General features: G+C 44.7%; 1 protein-coding gene across 1 annotated transcript in view; it reads right to left on the bottom strand.

Moving 5' to 3' along the window:
* LOC119184082 (uncharacterized) overlaps positions 1–25,004 on the bottom strand; it is a 58,088-nt gene extending 33,084 nt beyond the window's left edge. The window contains exons 1-3 of the mRNA XM_075872398.1: positions 24,782–25,004; positions 19,788–19,844; positions 948–1,093 (exon numbers count right to left, since the gene is read on the bottom strand). Coding sequence (XP_075728513.1) covers positions 948–1,093; positions 19,788–19,844; positions 24,782–24,862 — 284 coding nt within the window. The 5' untranslated portion in view covers positions 24,863–25,004. The remainder of the gene's footprint in view (positions 1–947; positions 1,094–19,787; positions 19,845–24,781) is intronic.
* Positions 25,005–27,116: the final 2,112 nt, after the last annotated feature.

Genomic DNA, 27,116 nt, shown 5'->3' with positions numbered 1-27,116 from the left:
CTACTGATGAAATAAGCAAAGCTATGATTTGCTATAGATACCTTAGACAAACTTATGAATACTTTCGGCGTGATTATATATTACAAATACATTTCCACAACCTCGGAAGCAAGCGTAATCAGGCGGGTGTTCCAGTACTTTTTGTGCCTCCAAAATTGTTCGAGATAGGCAAGGCAGTGAACGTTGTTAGACCTGCAGCCACCCACATGCGCTGCTCGTGATTAGTGGAATGCGTGGGGACCTTGGAACACTTCATTCTGCTGGCGTGTGAAAAAAGGGTATCCGCCAGAAGGGCAGACGCCTGAACGAGAGGCTCAAGAAGTACCGCTATAATGTGACGAAACAGATGCCAGCACACACTCTACACTCGGGTGGGAGCGCCAGTTCAATCCCATCATTATAGGGAGTTCGCTGGGCGGAAGGTATTGTAATACGACAGCGCATGGAAAAGTGAAGCTTGCGTACCTAACGAATATGTGTCATTGTGCGTGCTTGCTCCTTGAATCTGTTATACACGAAATGGTATGCATTATTCAGGATTACAACACATGCGCGTGTTATTATCTTGAGCGCATGAGGCAGTGGCGATGTATTTGCGGAAAACTTATTTTTCTTTCTTGTTTAGGATAACAGATTGTGGGATAGTGATGATTTTTGTCGTTATGCAAGCTGATTCATAAATAAGCCCTTAGTTTACGCGAGCATCATGTACCAAACAATCTTTTTTGTTCAGATTTGTGCTGTTATATTTTTGAGCAGCAAATGAACTTCACTATTCGTTAAACCACGAGCAACTGGCCAACACACAATGCTCCGCTAATTATGAAAAACAACCTCGCGTGAACCAAAGTAAATTCTTCGTATTACGTTCACGTTTTGCTCATCTCTAATGAAATTATACTAGTGCATATTAGCACTATAGCGTCAGTAAAGTAAGAACGACTCACCAATCACCAGTTGAGAAGCCGATCCACATCATCTTAGTCATTAACCGAGCACTGTGGTTCCACGTTACTCGATATTCTTTAATGCAATTTATATCAGGATAATTCATCGTAGATAAGTTTAGGTAGATGACCTTGGAGTGCATAAACTGCAGAAAGTAATATAGTAGGTGTAACAACTCATAGAATGATCATAAGCGAACACTAAAGGTTTATTCACATCACTCTATCTTCTCACTTATAGACGGTTTCAAGGTCAAAAGCGTTATACCCTAGAAAACTTCCGGTCACCTCATTTACCAGCATCTAACGTAGAAACTGAAAGCACGTTTTCAAGTTCTTTTCAAACGTAAGAAACTTCTCTCTTTAGTTTTTCAGATAAATATTAACGTGCGTAAGGTTCAAGGGAATCACTTATAATTTTTATATATTTCGAAAGAACATTTCTTTCAATTAATTTTGCAAAATATGGGAAAAATATTGCACAAACTTATTAGGCTATTTCCTAAAGCTCTGTGTGCCCACAGATGCTAGTACGCAACTTACGCAAGTGTTTATGTTCGAATACCTAGTTACACGCATTCAGAAGCAAGTGCTGCGAAGTGGGTTTGATACATGAAATAGATTTTAAAGCGTAAGCTATTGTGTGTTTTTATTATGTAAGCATAATAAAAACACTATCACACACATCTCTACGTTGCAGTATTTTCTCCATCTGCAAAATATTGCGCGTGACGCGAAAACTACCTGATGTAGACCCATTGCAAAAATGACAGCAACACTGGGTGGCGGCATCCATGGTAAAGGAAGAAACGACAACAAAAAGCGTGGGTCCACTGGGCTCCATTCTTGGATATGGAAGCTGCGTCCCATGCGATTCAACGCTGAAGTTGTTGCAGCGGTCGTATTGATCTGCCGTTAACTTGCTTCGGTAAAACTCAACTAGCCCCCCTTTTTTATAGGCGGAAAGCTAGAAAGACCACTTTCCCACCCGGTAGTAGGGAAAACAGTCGCATGGGAAGCCACTGCAATAACGAAGGTGGAATAGACAAGAACGAAGCATGGCGGACGCACGCTTATTGTTGTCGTTTCTTCCTTTACCATGGACGCCGCCGCCTAGCGTTGCCATCGTTTCTGCAAGTGGTCTATAAATCATGGATGTCTTTGTTTGCCCATACTACCAGTTTCTTTTTAAAATGCGAAATCATTTCTTAGTCGGGCTATGTCAGGCGTCCATCAGCATTCGTTCACTGCCCTCTGCCATATCAACAGCTGTGGCTGTGCCTGACCCTAGCAACCGGAGCCCCCCCCATGTCAAGCTTCGGTGTCGGCAGCTGTCAGCAACAGCTGCGGTGCGCGCACTTATCCTCGCCCTTAGCAACCGGAGCCCCCACCTTCTTGAGTTGAACGTGACTTGCCACCACCTAAATGCAGTGCGTGTGAAACGCGTTTATAGCGTTTGTCCGGCCAGCCTTTCTGTAGCGTTTATGACCGTGCACGCTAGCTATTTGAGCTGGAAACACCGTGTTTCTCAAAAGAAAAACTTCACATGCGGTGAACGGCACTATTGACTGCACGGTGTAAGAAGAAAAAAAAGAAACTATCACACATCTAACGCTAGTTCTCACGTACGAAACGCCGTTATGAACGCTACGCAATTCATTTATATTCACAATTTCCCTTGGAGAGGTGGTGATTGATTGATTGATTAAAACATTATTTTTGTCCTGAGAAGACGCAGGGGAGACCCCGCGCCACCCGGCTAATTCTATGTAGGAACCGTCAAGCCGAGCTTGGCGGCCCATTCACGGGCACACTGAACGGCCAGTTTTTGATCTTAACTTCGGGGCTGCGTAAGACCGCAGCCCATCTGTCCTCGCTGAGGGCGGGGTCAATGGCTTCACATTCCCACAACACATGATTGAATGTGGCTAACGGTCCACAAACGGGGCAATCCGCACATGGATACCGTTCAGGGTAGATGGCATAAAGAACCTGAAGGTTAGAATACGCACTGGCTTGCAATAGTCTTAGGGTGTCTGTGTGCGCCCTGCACAAGGCAGGATGTGGGAAAGGGAATGCCCTTCTTGACAGAAAGAAGTGTTTGTTATTTCATTGAACGTAAGTTCGGGGTTCGCAGCGAGGCAGAGGAACTGCGGAGGTGGCGTAATCAGTGAGTCCTCACGCGACCTCATGTACGCCCTCATCCGGGTTAGAGGTAGAGCCCTCAATCCAGCCCAGGTGAGCGGGAAAACAAGTGAGAGAAAGGGACGTGATACTATTGACGCTTTGGAGAATGTGGAGGGCCTTAGAGGCTACCATTCCGGTTTCGTAGGCTTTGATAGCCGCCTTGGAGTCGTTGTTTATTGACTCTGTGCGACTATCTAGCATAGCCAGCGAGATTGTAACCTGTTAGGCTATCACGGCCTTCGATGTACGTACCGTGGTGGAGCAAGTGAGCCTAGAATTTGAGTCGACGATGGCAACAGCGAATACCTCTTGTGTGGGTATACGGCGCAGCATCCACAAAGCTTGCATCAGTGGGTTTGCTATGGAAGTGCTCGAGCAGAGCTCTACCCCTGGCCCTACACCGACCGACGTTGTGCGCAGGGTGCATATTGCGGGGAATTGGTGCGATGCACAGTTGAGACCTGATGTTTCTTGGAATCTGCATGGAATCAGGGCACTGGTCAATACAGTTGAGGCCCAAATCATTGAGTATTTTGTGGCTTGATTCGGTTCCGGAAAGCCTGAGCAGCTGCGAGCACTATTGCGCCTCGATTATCTCTTCGAGTGTATTGTGAACACCGAGCTTGAAAAGGTTTTCAGTGCGAGTGCTTACGGGCAACCCGAGCGCGAGCTTGAAGACCTTTCTTATGAGGGAATTGAGCTTACTTCTTTCTGCAACATGCCAATTATACATGGCCACCGAGTACGAAAGGTGGCAGAGTACAAACGCATGTATGATGCGTATGAGATTGTATTCCTTGATTCCCCGGAGTCTGTTGGTGATCCTCCAGATGAGGTCGAGAGCACTTTCCACCTTGGTAGTAATCTGTCTGAGTGCAGCTCCGTTAGCGCCGTTGGACTCGATATACATTCCCAATATTCGGAGCGAATCTACTCTGGGCACTGCAGAACCGTCACCAGTGAAAAGCCGTATTTCACTTTGAGACGCAGGTTTTCAGTCACGGTGGCCGCCACCTCGGGGTCTTTTCTTGATGAGAAGAAGTTCAGACTTCGATGAGGAGCACCTGAGACTGGTGGGACGGAGGAAATGTTCGGTCACATTGATTGCGCGCTGCATGGCTTCTTCAACTTTACCATCACTCCCACCGGTGCACCAGAAGGTTATATCATCTGCCTGGATGGTATGATTGATTCCTTGAATCTTCGCGAGTTCCTTGGAGAGCCCGATCATCGCGATGTTGAATAGTGTTGGTGAAATGACTGAGCCCTGAGGCGTGCCGCGTGAACTGAGGTTGATCTTTCGCGAGAAGAACCCTTTGATCTTGAGCTCGGTAGTGCTCTGGCAAAGAAAGGATCTCACGAAGTCGTAGACCCTCTTCCTTAGCCCTAGGCTGGCAATAGACTGGAGAACAAATTCGTGAGAAACGTTGTCGAAAGCTTTCGCCAGGTCTAAGCCAAAAATGGCTCTGGTATCTCCCGTGCTCCGGTCGAATAGCTGATGCTTTATCAGCTTCATAGTAACCTTTGTCGAGAGACCTGCTCTGAAACCAATTAATTGTGGATGTACATGTCATTGGTCTCGAAGTGCACCTTGAGTCGGTTTGGAAGGGCGTGCTCTGCGACCTTACCGACGCAGGAAGTTAAGGAAATTGGTCTTAGATTATGTATTTTTGGTGCTTTACCAGGTTTCGGAATTAAAACTGTGCAGGCCGTCTTCCACTGTGCGGGGACCGCCCCACTGCGCCACACCTCATTATTCTTTTCCGTAAGGAATTCGATGTAGTCAACATCAAGATTCTTCAGCATCTTATTCGTTATGCCATCAGGACCAGGGGCGGATTTGGCAATTAGGGAGGAAAGAGCCTGCCATATCTCGGCCACAGTGTAGCCCTGGTCTAACTCCGGCACGTCGCTCCCCGCGTAGTCGGGAAACTGTGTAGGTGCAGAGCTATCCGCAACTCGCAGATACTTTTCTATAAGCTTGTTGACAGCCAATTTGTCCGGGGTAGAGTCAGTAGCAAGATGGTTGGCTTGCACGAGGGATCATCTCTGGCTGGACGTGATGCTGCCCTGATCGAGAGGGTGTTTGAGAAGACCCCAGCTCTTCCTAGATCTGAGCTGACCCTCGATCCTCTCGCAGAGGTCATGCCATTGTTGTTTACACAAGGTTTTGCAGTGCTCCTCGAACTCCCTGTTAACCTCTGAAACCTTCTTGCGGAACGTCTTGTTATGCTTTTGTCCCTTTCACCTCGTGGGTGGGGCTTGCTTGCCTTCTAGTAGGTGGGCCGACCGGCTGTCCATGTTTTCAACATCGAGGTCAGTGACGACTTTCTTGGTCGCTGCCGTGGCGTCATCTGTGATTCCTTTGTACCATCCTTCAAAGTCTTTCCCAGCTGTCAGTGCTCTCTCAAACCTGACTGCGAAAAACGTCCCAGACCTTAAATTGTTTCGTCCTAAAGCGGGCAATTGCGAAGGATACCTCGATGACGTAGTGGTCACTTCCGAGGTCTAGAACCGTGTTGATCCACTAGACCACCTTTATATTCTTCACAAAAGTGAGGTTCAGGGTGGTATCCCGGCATGTGAAGTTACCTCTTCTAGTGGGGAAATCCTTGTCAGTGATAACCATCAAGTCGGCTTCTATCGCAGTCTACCATAGCTTGCGTCCCTTGGGGGTATCATGCATGTATCCCCACACGCTGTGTCGGGCGTAGAAATCCCCTGCGACGACAAGGCGTAACTAGTGGCCAAGGTCACAGCCCTTTTGAGGAGAGAGGTTGCTCTCACCCTGCGATAACTGGGACTGCAGTGTACATTGAGATTAAAAAGGCTATTTCTTCGAAGACCCTTCTTGGGCGGGTTCATTATAATTTCAGTCATTACCTACTCAATGCCATCGGCAACTAGACCAAAATCATGCAATAGGTAATTGTACCTTTTGCTGATACGTGTGGCAACTCCCCTACCTCCTGAACCAGATGACGTTACTTGGTAACCGTGGAGTTTGATTGGGGTGCCAAACGCAACTTCCTGAACAGCGATGATTTGGGGCTTAACATCGAGAGTTATTAAATATTGCTGTAGAATATGCTTTTTGTAAGAAAACCCACCGCTGTTCCATTGCCAGATTCCGAAGTTTTCGTCCACACAATTCATGTTTAGGCTGAGGGGATAGTTGAGCAGCTATAGCGGCCCGGAGGATCGCGCCCTCAGTCGGTGGCGCTAGCACATTGCGTTGTGCTGGAACTGCAAAGGAGTCGGACCGGGGTCTCTCCTCACATCGACCTCTTTTAACTTGCTTATGCGCTCACTCAGTGTTCTTAATCCCATCATGGGGTGCTCCACAGCTTCTTGAATTTTCGCATAGGTAACCTGCATGTTGACGAAGGAAACCTTGAGTTCCGACAGTAAGTTTACCGCCTCTTCTTTTTGTGTGTTCTCAACCGCTCGACGCTTGGTTCCGCTAGGCCTGTGAAGTGCCTCAGACGTATCCATGGCGACTGGGGTAGGGGCGAGCTGCGCCGAAGTGGGCGAAGACGCGAGCTTTCTAATCTTCGTCATCTCCGCAGCTAGCCTGCTCATTTCTTGCTTAAGCTGCGCGTTTTCTTTCCTTGGCTGCTCGTTAGCTCGTCGCATCTCGTAGAGCTCACTCGCGTGCGGAGAACCTTGATTCGATTCGTCACCTGTAGTAGTTTCACGTCTTTCTCGGGCCTTGCAGGCACGGAAGAGCGTCGGCGTCTTGCTGTTACAGATGGTTGGCGTGCGGGAGCGGGACCTGGTTGGCCCCGACGAAACGTGCCACTTCCTTGAGGTGGAGCGAGGCTGAGAAGTCGAACTTCCCGGGCACGTTCTGTCGACCTGGAGCGCGAGACGGAACATCCTGTGGAGGCACCACTGCGCCTGGATCTGGAGCAGCCTCCCGAGCATCCCCTGGAACGGGAGCGTCCTTTTCGCTGAGCATCCGTGGTGGGTGACGAGGACTCTAATTCGTCCGCAGTGTCGAGGTGACGTTGCGGGGACGGTGACGCAGCACCAGCCATCACACTAACTGCGACGACGGCGCACAATGTACGGGATCTTGAACCTTTGAGCACAGTCTTTGCTAACCGTGAGATGCTGGCAACCGCAGAGTTTGAACTTGGGGGTGCACACATGTTGCTTCTCAGGGCGTGCAGCACCACAGCCTTGGCAAATCGTGTCACCAGGAGTGGGGCACACGTCAGCGCGACGACCAAGACGGCCACACGCATAACATACGTCGATTTGCTTGTGGTAGAGTGAGCACTGCATCAGCACTGGTCCATACCTGACAAAGTTCGGTACACAATACCTGTCGAAAGCGATGATGCCCGTGCCAGTTTGGGCTATTCTCTTGGCTGCTAAGGCGAGTGGATTATTTTTGTTGACAATGTTCGCATTGATGACGTCAGGGCCGTCTTGAAGCGGGACGTTGCGAATTACCCCTTTGCAAGTGGAGTGTGGGGCAGTATCATAGGCACTTAGCTCGTGCACCTTGCCTGCAATGAGTATTTGCTTAATCCGAACGTATCGGTCTGCCTTTTCGTGCTTGGGAGTACTGGAAAATATAATATTTTGCAGCAAATTCGGGCATAGAGTATCCTGGCACAAATCTTCTTATGCCAGCAGCAACTGGTATTGCGTCTGCCATTGTAGCTGCGCCAATTTTGGAGATATTGAGTTCACCTCTCAACCGAATCACAATCTTGATGTCGTCTTGTGGAAGGGAGGCCATCTTTTGCGCCCGTAATACTTTAGACTTCAGCGCAGCGCCACTTGATTTGCCGCGGCTTTCGCCCGGTTGCGACGATGGCGCGTTAGAGTCAGCAGTGCGTTTTTTGGCGCCAGCTCTTCTGGCCCCAGCGGACTGCCAACCTTTATCTTGAGTAAACCCTTCTTTTGAAATATCCTCTCCGTGCACTTCATACTCCATCGTGAGCAAACAATTCCGCGCATGGGCCTCCGAAGCGGCGGCCACATGCGAGAACAAGCCCAGCAAAAGTGCGGTCTCCCAAGCCACTTGTTATGGTTAAAGAGGGCACCGCTCCTCAGGAAAAAAACTGTTCCTAACTTGACAAAAACTCACTCACTGTGGTCAAATATGGTATCTGTGGGATCCTCATGACGTCTGGGAACCGATGCGAGCACCAGTTTATGAACACTTGAAAAAAAACTCTAGAAACACAGATTTAGTTGCGCGTACACAGGAGCCATACGAACGCAACCTCCCATTCCGCGTCTCCTTAAAGAGTTGGGGCATATTTTCACAATCTGCCTAACGGTTATTTCTCCTATTAATATACTAAGAACGCGTGCCTAAAAGTGCCATGAATTTAAAAGCTAAAAGAGTGGCTCCGACGTACCACTCCGCAACATGCTTGCGTTGCCGAAACAACTCCCTTGAATTTGAGGTGGCAATAACTGTAATATTAGCAACTTCCTGTGGGTAGCGCCGCTACAAAAGCGCAAAATATGTATGCCCAATAAACAAAAAAATTGTAGGATACTTAAGATTTGCCTGTATGAGAAGAACGTTGTAGCGCAACTGGTCCTCGTTCACACGCCTTCTTTATTTTAGCCTACTTTCTCTGCTAAATGGACACCTAAACTCTGTCGTTACGAGCGGGAAGTGTGTGCGCCTTTTAGTGTGGCCTGTTCAAACTGTCTTGATTTGCCTACTGCAAGTACGTCAATAAAGTACAAACAACAAAATAATTGTTCTTTATGCGGGTTACGGAGATCCCATTCCTCGGCGTCTATTTAAATGCGAAGCATTTCTTAGCGAATTTAGGCGACTTTAAGCGTATATATCTATCTATCTATCTATCTAAATATCTATCTATCTATCTATCTATCTATCTATCATCTATCTGTCTATCTATCCGCCTACGACATTTAGCAGTCCTGTCTGTTTGAATAATGGAATCAATACCAAACTTGGTATGGCAAAACTTGACTGTATGAAAAACATATTTGGCTAGTCATAAAATGAAAATCATGACATGTATGCCATGACTGTTATGATTTACATTTCATGGTCATACAGCTCTTGAGGTGGTTTCGTTAAGTTGGCATGTTGCAAATTTGGTATGGTATTACAAGATTGCATGGCGAACACAAGCGACAGACTTTAGCACCAAAATCATGACATGCATGCCATGCAACAACATTTTTTTCTTCATTACTTACTTTTGCACATCATACAATATAAACAGTAAATACTGCTGAGACAAACGAAATGGTTACGTATAAAGTGTCATGTAACAACAAGACTATATTCCACGCTCATAATGCGCTCGTAGCCGTCTCGCTAGATTCACTCATCCCAAACTTGGTATTACGGGACGTCAATGGATGACGAAGGTATGACACTGGTGCAAACATGATAAACTTCAGATGTGTGTCACGTAACAACATAATTAGATGCTGTGCTCATTATGCGCTCGTGGCCGTTTCGCTAGCTTCAGGTGTACCAAACTTGGTATTACGCGATGCGAACGGATAACATAGGTAAATGACACACCCATACATGATAATCACGACATGCGTGTCATGTAACAACACGACTGCATAACACACTCATGATGTGGTCACGGCCGTTTCAGTAGCTTCACATATGCCAAAATTGGTATTACGTGACGCCAGTGGATGACGAAGTTATGTGTCTAGTGCAAACATCATAATGATGAGATGCGTGTCATGTGAGAACATGACTACATGCCACAGTCAAGGTGCCAATACACTTCGACATGACACGGTGCGCGTGCTCACCGGCGTTTATTTCATCGTGTCACGTCGGCGTTGCCACGCTACGCGTCGGTCCTGCCTTATACTCGCAGGCGCGCACCGTTCTGCGTTGCTTTTACGCATGCGTGTTTTAGTGCGTCTGGCGTACCTCTGTCACGAAATGAGGCAGACGCAGTGTTGTCTGGGTAACACATCGGCATAGAGTTATATTACTCTATAGCATCGGCGCGAAAGGCAGCATGTCACGTTTGGCACCAGTTCAGTCGGGACGCGCCAACTGACGCTGGTCACGCCTGGCGTCAGACTATAGAGTGCTCGCGTTTACTAAGGTCACTGTGCCCAGCGTGCGTGCGCGTCAACGCTACATTGGAGTATATTGAGTCCTTCATGAAGCGATCGTGGCCGGTTCGCTAGCTCCACGTATACTAATTTGGTGTTACGTGCAAACATGATAATCCTGACACGCGCGCTATGTAACAACATGAAAACATACCACGCTCATAGCGTGCTCGCCGCCTCTCCGCCAGCTCCACATATACTACATTCGGTATCACGTGACGTGAATAAATAACTAAGGTAAACGACACATCCAAACATAATAATCATAATATAGAAATCAGGTACGGCATCATTTACCTCCAACTCGTAACGTTGTGCTGATTTTAAAGTGACATATCTACGTTTGTCATTCGTCCTTCGCTTATCATCGATACCCACTGTACGTGGAATCTGCCAATGTTTTTATTCGAAGTACCTATATCTGAAATTATGAACATATTGGAGGTAGAATATACAGAAGTCAGTTCCATTACATGTTTTTAAGTATTTAAAATTACTTGCGTAGGTACCGAAATAGGAAGAAAGCGGTACGTGTAAAACAATTATTCACACATTTAAAAATAATGCAGTTGTAAAATAAATTGGTATCAGAAATGCTAATAAAAGAATGTTCCAGCAACGGTGAAGTGAAGCAATGGCTTAATTTAGAATGATAAACGGTACTGCAAGTTTCTAAACATAAAATTATCATTAAAAGAAAAATTGTAGTTAAAATGTCTTCTTTAAGTTTTAGGTTAAAATCTCTGCACGTGAAGTCACTGAATATAAAGTGTTTTTCGGATTCGCACGATATTCGCCTGATGAAATTTTATGGTTTCAGAATTGCTAATCGATGGCACCCACATATCATATCATACCCTTCATTTTCACCGATTAGGAACTACGTAAGACCTAGTAGATGCCGTCTCAATCTTCTATGGCGCGGTGTTTCGTGCGGGAATCTCAAGTTTGTGCCTCCGGCAAGACTGCTGTCTTCGGGATGTATTATAGAATCGTACTTCATAATACGTTAAAGCATCATTTTTCTTTTGGAGAAAAATTATACATAGCGATGGAAGCAATTAAACGTGTTGCTATACGAATCAAGCAATCAAAGAATTAAGATGATTTTGATAATATTATTTACTTATTAGGCCTGTGTAATATGTAGCTCATGGTCTCTCAAACCTGTAACTGGCTTCTGAATGCATATCTGGTGTGATTGTACATTTTTGCCATGCAATATTACACGCCCTAAATAATTCTGCGCCCTACGAAAGAATTTCAAGTACGGGTATCACCCCGAAGAACACCTGCTTGCTACGTAGAAGTTCTGGAACCGACAATGAGTGTTAAGAAAGATGGATTTATGTCTTTCTGTTCACCGATCTTGAATACTAGATTTAGGACAACGCTCATTTTCTCCCCGCAACCAATGATGTGGACAAAACACCGAAATTCGTGCGACACGAAGCCATTACTACACAGCGGTATAGTAGATCTAGCTAGTGCAACCAGCACGGATATTAACAGAATATGAAAGAAGGGGAATAACAAAAAGTTCGTTTTTCTTTTAAACACAGTCAACGTGACCAACAGGACTAGAAACCAAGAATATCCTAGGCGAAAGTAATTCATGCTCAATGATTGTTGGGTAAATATTATAAGCGAAACGGAAACACGTTTAGCGTATTGCATTCAGATCCCATTCATGAAAGGACACCCTTAGCATGATTTGGATCTGAACGCACGGTGTGCGGTATATCGTACAACAATTCGCAACTAAATTTTTTGGTTTTACTACCACCGACCTTTTATTCTCATCTTGAAATCACTGCTCCTCACCCTCACTTAGCTTTCCACCAGCATGATATATCTCCTAAATACATGGCTATTCCAAGCTATTTTTTTCCTGTTTCATTCCACCTCTTTTTTGCCTCGCTTTCTTTTTCTGCCGGTTATATTCTGTCGAACAATTCTCTCTCTCCCTTTCTGTTTTCTGTTTTGTGCTCCTTCGCTGTTTTTGCCTTTCTCTTTGTCATTTCGTCATTCTCTAATATATATCAAGGCAATCATAAGATTACCTTAAACGTTGCTGCTTGTGTGCCTGTATAGCCAACTAGCTTCAACATTGGCCTTCAAAACGTGAGCAGCTGAGTAGAAGTATTGCAGTATAAGGGATCTTTCTCTTTTGTTATTGATTTCTTGCACTCCTCCACAATACTTCTTTTTATTCATCTTCTTTTCTCGAACGTCTTCTCTTTCTCTGCTCTTAATCTTTCGCTGATTCTAATCATTGCTCATTTGCAACGTATGCTGGGAGTGAAGCAGAAGATTATGAAAACAATAAGACCCCTTGCTAATCAAGTCACTGAGTTTTTCTCCGCAGGGTCCTCATGAAGAAAACCAGTGAGGATTTTGATAAAATATTTTCAAAAATAACGATGTGCGTTTCACGTTATACAGCTGGAGTATATAAAAATGGTTGAATGAGTTTCTTTACAGGATGTTGATTTCGATATTGCCGCATTGAATATGCACCACCAAGAGAACAACGAAGAGCACCAGCAGCAAGAGAGAAAGATTAGGTTCTCATCCGATCACTTATCCAGTGCTCAGAATGCTTTCAAAGCATTAGTTCCCTCGCATCTCAATCTGATCAAACTGGTCTGGGTTCCTGGACAAAAGTGCATTTATATGAATGAAATGGCAGATGCGTTGGCCAAGTCATCTTTAAATGGGCCTGTTACTGATGTATTACCGGCATCAAAATTCTTTATAGGCGCTAGATTAAGAAGGAAACTACTGTTAGAGGAATTTTCTACACCTTTACTAACAACCACTAACAACCACACCAGATTTCAAGCATTTGTTATACCATTGGAATAGTAAAATATGTCCAAAGCGAGGAACGGAAGTCCCAATCACTAGACTGCGCTGTCAAATTCCACAGCTGAATTTATATTTACACAGAGCTGCTCTGGCAGCCTCCCCTCATTGTCTTGTTTGTGAAGTAAATGAGTCAACTGAACATTATCTCATTTATTGTAATAGCTTCTCTGTCTTACGTAAAGTAAAAACACTTTAAGAGCCGTTTGCCACCTTCTCGGAATAGATTTAAATGCTGAAATTGTGCTTTCCTTCGGGGCTTTGTGTCTAGGCCACAGCGATGGAAAGATGGTTGACGCATTTCAGGAGTTCGTCAAAAGTTCAAAGAGGTTTAGGTGTTGAAATCATTGTTCGGTAGATTTTGAAATTTCCAAATTCATAATAAATCGAATATGACGCTTTATTGCATTACACTACAGATTATTTACAATTCAACCATCAAATTTGTCTGCTTGCATCTTTTTTTATGACTCGTAAATGGATTAATTTTAATCTGTTAATTAACAAGAAATTTATGAACACAATCTGGTTCTTGGCCAATCCCCCAGCGTGAGTGTGCGCCACATCGTCAAGGATCTTGACTTGACTTGACTTATCCAGTGCTCTGATACAAGCAAAGTGAGTTGTCCAGTGGCAAGACTCAGCCGAGCGTGTGATCGCATATGCTAGCAGGACGCTTTCTCGCGCCGAGTCCAACTACTTCACAAAGCAAAAAAATTACGGCATATTCACGGGGTGAATGATGATGAATGGGCGAAGCTCCGGAGGGATTCATCGGTAAACTGTGAATCTTCCGTGTAATTCGCCCAGTCGATCATCATGTAAAGACGTGAGAAACGCTGTGTGTGTATATACACAAATCAACTTTTATTTGTGCTTAGACGATGGATGGCTTGCGATGTCCCTTGCCTCGCGCACTCGCACATCGGGATTCTGTCTGCGAGCGCGCGCTGCTGCCGCCTTGCGCTCTCTCCGCTGTGCAGCCTTATCCATCCAGCGACTCCGAGCGCGCGCCAACAGCGAACGCATTTTATTACAACGCTCCCCCTAGCGTACGTCGCCGCACTAAATCGAACGATTGCCTTCAACCAATGACACGCGCCATATGTGACATCATTCCTATTTTATAAGATGCCGCGTATTTCATCAACTACAAGTACCGCTTTCTAGTTTATAACATCTTGCATCTTTTCATCATCAGCTACAAGTACCACCATCTAGTAAACACTACAAGAACTAAACGAGAGGTGGCTACATACAGGAGACGGTACCGCCATCTAGTGAACACTGCAAGAACTAAACTAGAGGTCGCTACATACAGGGGACGGTACCGCCATCTAGTGAACACTGCAAGAACTAAACTAGAGGTGGCTACACACAGGCTACAGGGGACGCACAGCCCACGCCCTAAGGAGCTTCGCCCCTAAAAGAGTGTCTTGCTGTCGAATGGCCGGTTATGAAATTTCGTACGTACCTCTACGGTGGCTCATTCCACGTAGTCAGCGACCATCGTTCCTTCTGCTGGCTGACCAACTTGAAAGACCCGTCTAATCGGCTCGCACGGTAGAGCTTACTCCTTCAAGAGTTTCATATGACGTTTGTGTATAAGTCCGGACGGCAGCACGTCGACGCCGATTGCTTATCAAGGTCACCGATAAAGCGTGACGATGACACAGAAGATGACAACATGGCGTTTGTAGTTGTCGTCGACACCACTACGATTTCGTGCAAGCAGAAGGAAGACAGCGAGCTGCTTCCCTTTATTAAATTTTTATGACCGGGCAACAACAGTCTTAGAACATTTGCAATGAGCCTGCCATCATTCTTCTTGCGTAGTGGTGTTTTCTATAAGAAGAACTTTTCTCCCAGAGGGAGCACCTACCTGCTTGTCATTCCCACGTCAATCTGTAAGGAGATACTTAGTGTTTGCCACAATTAGCCAACGTCCGGTCATCTCGAATACACACGCACATTGGCCAGAATCCAACAGAAATACTACTGTCCAAGACTTCCAGCTATTGTGTAACTTTACGTGCGCACGTGCCTCGATTGCCAACGACGAAAATCGTCATCGTTAAAACCAGCTGGGCTATTACAACCAATTCAAGTGCCCATGGTACCTTTTGCCCAAATTGGAATGGATATCCTTGGGCCATATCCGACTTCCCATGCTGGCAACAATTGGACAATAGTCGCCACTGATTATCTTACGCACTACGCAGAAACAAAGGCTTTGTCAAGTGGCACCGCTGTTGAAACCGGACGATTCTTCATAGAAAATATCGTCCTGAGGCACGGTGCTCCGACAATCATAATAACGTATCGAGGTACCGCTTTCACGGCCGCGTTCCTGAAGACAGTGCTTTAGCGCAGTGGAAAAGCCCATCGTAAAACCACTTCCTATCATCCACAAACGAACGGCTTAACAGAACGCCCCAACAAGACTATTGCTGACATGTTGAGTATGTACGTTGACATAGATCACAAGAACTGGGACGACATTCTACCGTACATCGCGTTCCCCTATAATACAGCGCAGCAAGAGGCTACATGAAGAACGCCGTTCAGTCTACTTCATGGCTGTGAAGTGATGACGATGCTGACGCCTTGTTACTGCACGACTGCAGTGACATTGATTTGGACGCTGCATATTTATCCCAACGAGCAGAAGAAGCGAGGCAGCTTGCACGCGTCCAAATCACCCAGCAGCAAAATTACGAAGCCTAACGTTATATTCTGCGACGCCGACATTTCGTCTACCGGACGCGGCGAGAAAGTGTGGGTATGGAGTCCTATCCGCCGCCGGGGATTGTCTTAACAATTGCTGAAGAATTATTTTGGCCCCTAAACCGTTTTGAAATGCCTGAGCGACTTTAATTACGTAGTCGTTCCTGACAGCCCCTCGACGACTTGCCAGTCAAAACAAGAAATCGTGCACGTTGTGCGAATGAATCCCTATTGTTCTGACTCATCTACTGCTTTTGTAGAAGAGCGTCGGGACGCTGCTCTTTGGAGGGAGGTAAATACCGCATTGAATATGCAGCACCCCGAGAACAACGAAGAGCACGCGCAGCGAAAGAGAAAGACAAGGTTCTCATCCGATCAGCTTGCTAGTGTTCTGGTACAATTAAAGTGAGTTGTTGTCCTGTGTTCCTGCAGTTGTCCTGTGTTCAACTGCAGCTGTTTCTGCACTGTGACAATATGAGAGTTACATGTGCTGAACTTGGCTGTAACGGTGTTGTAACGAAATGTTTAGGTCTGACGACGGCTTTGCCCGTAGAAGCACGGGCTCTCTGCGCTTCGCAATAGGCTCTATCGTGGCGTGAGTCCTGACCAAAAGCAGTATTAGATTCACTCTTATGCATTTTGTAATACTGATGTCGAAGAAGTCTCTGCCATTCCATTTTTCATGCATGCTGCTCAGACCCACACTATGCTGCCGTTCCTGTTCTTGCACATGCGCAAGGCTTGCTTAAGGGGTCGTACCTTATTCTTTGCGAATGCATTTGATGTTTCGGGGACCCATTGGCTCGTATAGTTAGGAGTGAGTTGTACGCCATCCTCTATAAAAAGAAATTATTATGTGACAATCGCGCAATGGTGTTCTACTCTTTAAGGCAAAGCCCAGGCGCCATTCGAGCTTTTTGCACAATTCAGTGGCTGAGAACAGATGGGTAGACGTCAAATGTGCACTGCATACACACAAAAAATATGTACATTTCTTATCTCATTTCGTTGGTCAGTCAATCTTTCGAAGGTAAAGGACTGCTAGTAAAATTCTAATGCGCTCGCATGTTTTCTATATTTCATCGATTTCACGTTATAGTTGAATTCCTGGCGTTGAATAATCGTTGGCCTATTTTTCACACAGACACACCGCACACCCTCTCTGCATTAGGATATGGCGCTGTGCCGGGTCAGAACGCCACGCGCAGAGGCTCGTAATTAGCTTATGGAGGAATGGATTCTACTTAGGTTGCCTAGTAACTTCTTTGAAAATAGTACGCCTGGTCCTTAAACACCCACACGCTGCGAACTTATGCCAGAATTGTAAACATCGCTCTTGCGCATTCATGCACTGTGAGACTTTTCCCTGGCTTTGTCTACTTTGTCCTTGCGTATTCACGCCATGCGAGTGCGTCCTAGAGTGGTATGGGTAAATTGTCCTTACGCACAATTCTATATCCACTTGTGCACGGACACAGTACTCTGAGAGGCTTTCATAATTTCAGCAGAATAACGAGAGCTTGCGGCAATAGGTACTGTGCAATAAGCAGTGGTTTATTTCATCTTGAAAGGCTCAGCTGTGTAACAAACTGGAAATGAAGCAAAAAAATCATAGGTGGCAGCATTTCATGCGCATTCATTGTTGGGTATGTATTATCGACGAAACTGAAATCAAAAATAGCGTTTTACGTTCAGATGCTATTCATGAAAAGGTGCCCTTAGCATGAGTTCGATCGCCCCGTCGCGGTGGTCTAGTGGCGAAGGTACTCGGCCTCTGACCCGCAGGTCACGGGATTGAATCCCGGCTGCGGCCGCGGCATTTCTGATAGAGGCGCAAATGTTGTAGACTTGTTTCGCCAGATTTGGATGCACGTTTAAAACATCCCGAGTGGTCAAAAATTTCCGGAGCCTTCCACTACGGCGTCTCTCAGAAACATAGGGTGGTTTCGGGACGTTAAACTCTACATATAAAGAAAGCATGACTTGAGGCTAAACGCATAACGCTCGTCGTACACGTGCGATGCCGTACGGCAATTCGCAGCTATACAGTTGTTCGCTTTACTGCCACCAGCTGAGGAAGTGTCTTTTCAAACAGTTTCATTATTTTCAAACAGTTTCATTCAAACAGTTTTATTATTCAGATCATAGTCTACAATACAATCACAGAAAGTAACGTTTCTTTTGAATTCAGTAGCTTAATTTTTCCTTACTTCTATTGCTTCTTTCCTAAAATCTTTAGCATTTATAGAGGCCTCGTGCGAAAAGATTTAGCTGCTTCCGAGCAAATTTCTTCGTTCGTGATATCATAAATTGCAAATTTAGGATCTAGGTTCTGTGAACGAAACGCAGTACATATGTGTGCCCGTATGAGTAGGATGTTTTGCCCTGTTCTAGAATATTTTATGCTTATACAAACACAACTTATCTTTCGAAGTTGATAGAGTGAGGCTTTATGGTTACAAATTTTGTTTTTAACTTTTAACAGCAACGGGCAACAATAAGGCGGAAGCTGTGTAATGACAAAATAGGAAATAGGCGTCAATGGCGAACTTCAGAAATTGCTTTCTTCATTAAATAAACGTCAAGTGCGAAACACGTGCTGGTGTAGTTTCGTGCGGAAAAAACCAAACGCAAAACTCTTTACTGCGAGTCTGCTCAGACTATCGCGCAGGCCACAGGATAACAAATCTGAAGGTGGTGATGACCAACATATCGCGGCTTTTTGGAATGATTTTACCTGAAGGCTAATGGCAAAAATACACGGCCACTGAAAGCAAACATACAGGACAAGCGCTGTCTCAAGTGATTCCTTTCCTTGGGCGTGTTTTTTTATGCTGTTGCTTAAGTATGTAAATTCAACTAGCCCAATTCACTAAATTATTTAGTACTTTTTTGACGCCCGGAGAAGTATTCACGCAGGTGTTAGCCATTAAAACATATGCTCGCCATGCTGTCGAGGGATGACCATGGTCATCACTTGACACCATGCTGTCTAGACAAATGCTGTCTAGACATGCTCTCTAGACATGCTGTCTAGACATGCTGGCTAAAGAAATGCTTTCTAGTGATGATCATGGTCATCACTAGACACCATTTGAACTGCAGTTCAAAAGATGGCAGGTCACTTTGTGCGGCATGTTTATCGCTAGCGACAACGGTCTGCACACAATGATGCGCACAACGCTCAGGGGCTCTTTCGAGTTTGATCGTCAAGGTTACCATGGGTTCTCTGCGAACGCCAATCAAAACAATAGCACAAGACTTTCATTAAAATATTTTGTCATGTGAACGGCTGTGAAGAATGTGAGTTATTCGTTTACCCAACGCGTTCGCGACGGCCCGTATTCCACGGTCTTGATGTTTTGCTTTTTTACAACACCTACAAAGATTCCTACAACTGAACTTTATTGCTCACGTGCTTGAAGTTGTAGTCATTTGCAACGCAGGCCAATTGCAGCATTTCTTCGTAGCACGTTGCGTCTGCTCATGTTTTCCGTCATTCGCCGTCGTTCTGTCGAGTGACCCAGCAACGACTTCACAGCGGTGCTGTGGCGCGTCCCACTAGCGGGGAGTATACATATAGTTGCCCAACAATGGCGCAAAAGGGTCGGACTTAGCACTACCCAATGCTTCCGTGACCGGAACGGTACTTGACAGTGAAACCCCCGTGTAATGATTCTAACGCGTTACACCGACTGAACTCTGGTTGATGTAACGACAACTGTACCTTCGTTGAGGCATAGCACAAGCACCTCTGAAACACTGTGCAGGCATATCTGGAGGAAATTCTTAGTGCTAGGCTTGACCATATATCAGTACAATGCACATCGTTGTGACTTTGAGTAAAATAACAGTGACCTTGTCTTACTCAGTGCCTCTCACTTTATGAACCAGGATGAAAGTTTTTCAGTGAACTTCCACAGATTAGTAGGATAGCTCATTTGATTTTCTTACCACTATTGGCCACGTCCATACTCCGCTGCGTGGAGCAGTTGACGCTGAAGCTGTATCCTAAAAAACAAAGATTATCAGTTAGGTGCGCTCTTATAGGTGAAGTCCCGAAATTGTTGTAATTAGCCCTTGCCCAATGGAAGTTTTGAGAGGCAAGGCTGGCTTTTTATTGCAGTAATTACGCATTCACTTAAATTCAAGGTGGTTCCAAAGATTTATTATGCTTACGGTAATAAAATAGATGAGAACGCGAAGAATATTCATGTGATGGTTGCTTGTTTGGCACGGTTTGTGAAAGTGACAGACATTTATGCTGCGTTTTTTTTATTTCAAAAACGCTCACTCAGAGACATTTGGAAAGGCGTCATTGTCCCAGGTTAGACGTTTGGCAATGCAGTCTTCGGCATGAGGTCAGAGGTTCAAGCAAAATTGAAAATTAAAGAACGTGGCACAAGTAGATTTGCTTTTGGAGCAAACGGCTACACCAAAGTCAAGGGGTACAGGGTGATATGAATGGACATCGTTTGAGTGCAGGGAAGCTAGCAGCAAGATAGAGTTTGAGGAGCGATTGTGAAAAATGGGAAAGGAGCGTTGGGCTAGCAAGTTTTCAGCTACTTGTACATGAAGAATTTTGATACTAAATGGAGGAACCAAACTCGAAAATTGTCAAGCAAGTATTTAGAAAAGAGCAGAATACCAAGCCAAAAGGAAACATCAGTGTAGAAGAAGGCCAATGAAACAGGGAGAGACATGTGAAAAATTGTAATGCTTACGAAATCATCACTGGAAACCAACCGAACTTTCAACCAGGAAATTGCAAGAGAAAAAGTCCACGATAATTCTTGGGGTAGTTAGGTGCTGTTAGAAGCCAGAACAGGCATATTGCGTACCAAGGCGTACCGATCCAATTACGAAGACACATTAGTGTTAAGTAGTGAGTGTGGAGACGAGGAGGGAAGGCAGAACATTTGATACGGTTCTGTAAAAGGCTTCACTCTATCGTCTGAGATAATGACGCGCAATTTTTCGAGACATTGGGGTTTCGGAATAGTGAGGGAAAATTAGACTTTAAACGGGTAGAAATATTCAGGGCGAGGCTAACTGATTGGTGACTACAATCAAGGCCTGAGTGAAATCCAAGCTTTCAGCACACAGTAATAGTACATGACTTCATGACTAGGTGGCATGAGCAGCCTATAGCTTAAAGGGCACAGCTGGATATATTCAATCATTCACCTATCCATAAAAACTGGATAAGATTACAGATGTGTTATTATGATTCGGAAACTTGTTTAAAGGCGTTGTCCTACCCCACAAAAATAGTTTGGGGAAACTTAATTATGCAAAATTGTATAGTGCGACAAAATATTCACTTCGCTTCTACATTCCTGACGTCTGCACTAAAACGCCAGTGCTGACATAATACATATATATAGGTTACCCTTTAAACACCAGTGCAGTAGACGTGTCTCGCAATCCTAAGCTGCACACACAGCTGCTAATCGTTCAAAAGCATATCTATAAACTTCATAGAACTCACCTTAAAGACACGAAATTCCGCAGAGACTATTCGCAGATTGCTTGAAATCAAATTCCACAGAATGTGGTATCTGCCACGACATAATCACAGAAGCAGTGACACCAAATTTCAAGGTCGAGATGTGGCTTTCATTCAATTGCTTGGTATGCAATCGTTATTTTAGTGCAGTATGAATGGCGTTCGTTAAGTAAATGTCATCCTATTTTGAGCGCAAAGAGCGCCTAAATACTCAACACTGTGTTTTCGAATTGACAGCATTTTCACGTGTTCCGCGAGCTTTTAGAACCCACTTGAGGCGCTTAGGGATGATGAGCGAGCTGTGATGACTGCAAATTTTATTTTTGTAATAACGGTGTCTAATTGTGGCATCATATGGGGGGAGGGGGTACCTGGCTGTCTGAAAATGGCCTCACTTACTTCATTTCTCTTGGTTAGTGCAGCGCGTTCACGAAGGCTGTGGTTTTGTAGTGTCACCTTAGCTGATTTGTCGGACTGTCGTGAGCGCAAATGTGGCTATTTGAAGCTGTGGCCATCACGAAAAAGTAATACTCTTGTTATACCTTTGTTACACAGGCAGCCTAAACCACGGTTACGCTAACCGCGGTTACGTAAGTCGCGTCTCACTGATGTTACACGGCACACGGAACCACGGTTATGCCGCTAACCGTGGTTTTAAGAAACTGAGCTCTGCAACATCGGTTAGGTATTATAACCGAGAAAATGGGGGCGCTCACCACCGATGAGTGCAAGCCGGCGAGTGCGCGTGAAAAATGCATGATCTAGCCGGCACGAACCAAGCGTAAAGCCTGATAAGGCTGTGATAAAATCATTTGAGTTATATGCTGAGCACGTCACGCAATGCATATGTGTACGCGGCAATTACAACCGATTGGAACGCCAAGCTTCCGCTTGACGCAGAGCGCTTCACGCCAAAGCAAGTTCGGAAGAAGATAGACAATCTGAACAAGATGTACCAGTTGGTGCATGAATGTACTAGGGGGCACATATGACATTTATGCCTGGTTGCTGCTGAATGTATTCTGAGCATATATATGCAAGGAAGTGGCTCTGGTGATTTTACTACTCCAGGTGGGGTTATCCACCTTAACCGAGGATGCTTCTACGCTGTGTAACATCGGGAAACCATGGTTGGCGCTAACCGCAGTTCAACGCGGTCAACCATGGTTGGTCGTAACCGCGCTTGCTTTGCAGCGTTCGTACGTCATGGGTCCCCAGCTGCCCCACTCAGTAGGTGATCGTACCGCAAATGATTCGCCATGCCGGGTAAAACCCCGCTTCTGTATTAGATGCAAAGCGGCACTTTCAATCACATGTGTAACGCTATAGGTACGTTCGTCCTAACGAACAAGCTGCCATGCGTTGCCCTCTCTGCAGGTGTTGGAGCGGGGCTAAGAAGGTCACGCCGCCGCTGCGCGTTCTTGTCACACTCCCCTCGCACAATTTCTTGCAAGCGCACGCTGATATCAATCACTCCCTCACCCGCAGCAACGCTCGCCACAGCGGCTGCAGCGGCCGGCTCCCTTGCCCTCTCGCAACACACTCATCTCTCGTTTCACCCTCTCCACTACCTGACCCTCGACCACACGTCGAGTGGAAACACTGCGGGTTTTTTTTCTGCGATGAAACTTACACGAGACCCAACCCACCAACCCAGTTTTTGTGTTTCAAGCAAATGTTTACTCGAGTAAATGCTACACCACGTTCAATTGTTTAAAATGCTTTTTCAGCAGCCGCGTCAACGCTCATTTCAACCAGGTCAACGCCTTGCACATCGCTGCTGCTTCGAATTCCACCAAGGTTTCCTTCAGGGTGATAGTCGATAAATTTTTCTCAGTGTTTTTATTGTCGCATGTCGATGCTAATGATGGCGGTGATGATAATGGAGGTGGTGAAGACATGTCTTTGCACTTGCGCGGTGATCCGACAAAATGTCAACTAAAACGTGTGTCAGCATTTAGTGTTGGGACGTCATAAGATAGGCTGATGACGGTGGTGGCGACAATGGAGGTGGTGAAGACGTGCCTTTAGACGTGTGCGGCAAGCAGACGAAATGGCAACTGAAACTTGCGTCAGTGTTTAGTGTGGGGACGTCATAAGGTGGAACGGGACGGGAGATGACCGCTTGGTAGTGTTGGCCGGTCTTGAAATTGTTGCGCTATGCACCCATTTTGAAATATATTCAATACTATTCATACTAATTATTATTGTGTGTAATAATCCGTCTCGCTGATGCATTATTAGTACTGAATCATTACTTAGGTGACAATAACTACGCATCGACGCAAAAAACGTGGCATTCGTCAAGTTGATGTCACTGCTACTATAAAACATTTGTATTCAATTTTGTGCTCCTCTGGACGCCTAGATAAAAAAAAGTATATATATAGGCTGATATCAAGTTATGTGACCCACGTATTCTGCGGTGTACGCACAATTTATATGATCTGTTTGCCTAAGAAAACTCATCAAAACTTATTATTCATATACAGAATTCAAACAAGCCACAGCTGTCCTTTCTTATTTGTGTTGTCCCTAACGAGGCCAGTCGATACATCACTTTCACAGAGAAACTGTACGCGCTGAGGGTTCTGCTTATTTTGAGGTCTGTAAGAACATGTCTAGTTTGCCCAGGCATCCCAATTTGCGGGGTTGAAACCGCTCACAATTTCAATGTTAAAATTTAGGGATAAATATCCTTTCTGAAGAAATTCTTTTTTACTGATCACTACAAGCTCCCCATACGAGGAAGCAGTGTTGGCTGAACAGCCGACCGAGGTATCACGGAGCAACAGCAATATAAATTTGTGATGGTCGTTTTAGGCAAGTTTGCATTGAGACCTGTTCCAAGTCGCATAAAGAATCGGCGCCTGCGCTGCTCAAGGAAAATGTGATATATTCTTGATTCAGCTCTGATTCTTTTATTGTAAACAAGGCAATCACTTTTCTCTATGTACAACAATACGCTGCTTCGACAGATCCCGCATTGTGTAATGCCATAGACATCTCGCTAGAATGTCCTTCATCGGGTTGAGAGAAAGCATCACAGTTTTTACATACGAATACATCTTTATCATGTACACAGAACGATCACTGCTGAAAATGCGCCACTTGCGACTTTCATGTGCACCTGTTTCGATATGTCGCAAAGTGTACATATATATGATTTACAAGTATAACTATTTACTTAGAAGAACAACATCAAGAAGTAGTGCTGATAGGGCATCAGAATAAAAATATATTGGCTAAATAATAATTACTGGCAATTCTCGATATGCAAGACTAATATTTTAGCCAAGATAATTTTAGAAATGATAACCTATCAGCACTACTTTGTGAAGCTGTTCTACTTAGTAAAAAGCTATATTTGCTGTCACATTACCCACACCTATAACTAACAGTTACCATATTGACCAGAAACATTGAGTGGGTAACTTACCGTCTGTTCAGCCGCCCGATTTGAAGGGATAAATATAGCAATCAGAAGGCAAGACCAACGCCAGTTGCTGTAGGAAGCCATTGATACTGTTGAACAAATAGGGCTCGGACAAATATATTTTGATACTGTTGAGCAAATAGGGCTCGGACAAATAAATTTGCTAAAACTTTCTTATAGAGTTAAAACATACAAGTATCCCCTTATATATCTCTTGCAGAATAACCTTCTACTCGCGAAGGCTAAGTTCAATGGCTATATAAATAGACAAAAAGGAGCACAGATACCCTTTGTTTAAGAATTCTTCAAGAAAAAGTTTGGTGAACTTGCACTGGGGGGCCGGTTCATTACTACATTACCCTTTCCCTGCTCGAATTTCATAGTCACATAGCTTAGCCAGTTGATTTGCTTCTCTATATCCTGCAAATTCTACTTTGGAAACATTTTTGTACGCTGTCAACATACTTGCCCTAAACGGAAATGCCCTTGCATAGCCAAGTTCATTGACATAATAATAATAATAATAATAATAATAATAATAATAATAATAATAATAATAATAATAATAATAATAATAATAATAATAATAATAATAATAATAATAATAATAATAATAATAATAATGTTATTCTTATTATTATATTTAGTCGTTTTCAATACGCTCAAAGTGCAAATACACTAGGAAATACTGGTCTAGCGAGTTGAAAATTGCCATCCAAAGTAGCACAATTCCCACTAGTTCATTCGGGAATCACAAAAATAGAAGCTCAGTGGGATTGATTGTTAACAAGAACACTTAAACGTAAAGTGAAAAATGTATTGAGGAGAGCAGTGGTTTCACTTAGCTTCCTATTCAAAATGATGCGTAAGGAGGAACTGCTATAAATATTTCTAGGTTCATGCAATATCACCTCTGTTGAAGTTTTGAATTAGACAGTGCTCATAATTTAACACAACAATTGACTCCCCACGCTTCTGCAAGATCAAACCGGAGAATCGAGACTCCTTCGTCTAGAAATTCAAAGCACTACAAAAGTCTCTAAGTAACGTCAAAGCTTTTAGGAATTGATCTATCTAGTTCTGCACAAGTTTATCCCACTTGTCAAGCTACTATATTACACTCTGTGGTAACATACGTGAAATCTTTTTGTAGATCGTGTGTCATTCACAAATGCTGTAAAGAGACAAGCCATAACAAAAGCTTTTTCCCTCGACCATCTGCTTTAGAATTAACTTCATTTACCTGCTACAAAAAGAGAATGCATTCGCAGAACACGCAGCAACGTCACAGCGAAAGCATGAAGAGGGGTCTTTCAGAGCCTTTTCTAAGCACTATTTGGGTAAATGCTAAAAGCGCACTTGCTGAGTACCCACTACGCCATAAACAATAAAAACTCTCAAAGTAAGCCGGCATTCACTAGGCTATCCCTAAATAATCGTCGGAGAAGCGTGGTATCTTCTAAGCAATCTTGCGCAAATTTTTTGTCATACGCAGCGGCTGACGACCATGAAAAATAACGCCTAAAGAGGTTATATGCCACAGTGTGCACCAGCGTGCCCTTAGAATAGCTAGAATGCTGGGCAGGCACGCAGTGGACCCGGGTTCAAATCCTACTGTGTCACCACATGTTTTAGATGTTCCTTATTTGATTTTTTGTTATTTTGTGCGATAGCCGTTACGGGCGCAAGCAGCAGCAGTGGTGGTGGCGGACAACAACAGCGCCGCACGTGACCCATGTTGTGATACCATATTAGCTTTCGCTGTAAAAGAGCGGCACAGGGGTTGTTTTGATGGAGCAAACCAACCAACAAGTATTAGCCCGTGGAAGAAGACGACGATCACCGGTGCTGGGAGTCTGTGAGAGCCTGTGCTATTGACATATAATGCAGTGTGGACTGTTTGATTATCCTTCATCAATAAACGACCTTAAAGGGCCAGTCAACAGGCTCCGAATTGCGCTGGATAAGCTCGCGCAGTTTTCTTGCGCGTGACCAACCTCCTTCAACACGCGGTGACGTCAACTTGGTGATCGGCGACGTGACGCAGCACGCAGCTCGTCAATTGGTCTAAACCAGGTATCAATAAAGAGTAATATTGTCAACGTCCCCGATCGCCGAGTTGACATCACTGCGTTTGGAAGAAGGGTGGTCAGGCGTACGAAAGATGCGCCAGCTTTTCCTGCGCGTTCCAGAGTCTGTTGACTTGCCCTTTAAATGACTACCAATTTCAACGCGATTGCGTTCTAGAGCTCGTGTTATAAAAAACCCGCCAACGGCATCGGCCATGTTGGTTGTGAGGGAAAAATCGTCTGTGCGTCTTCGACCGAAAAATCAAGTT

The sequence above is a fragment of the Rhipicephalus microplus genome, chromosome 8 (assembly GCF_043290135.1).
Source record: "Rhipicephalus microplus isolate Deutch F79 chromosome 8, USDA_Rmic, whole genome shotgun sequence".
In the NCBI taxonomy this organism is placed as follows: domain Eukaryota; kingdom Metazoa; phylum Arthropoda; class Arachnida; order Ixodida; family Ixodidae; genus Rhipicephalus; species Rhipicephalus microplus.
Note: the sequence above shows the minus strand (reverse complement) of the source record. Positions and strands in the feature narration are given on the sequence as shown.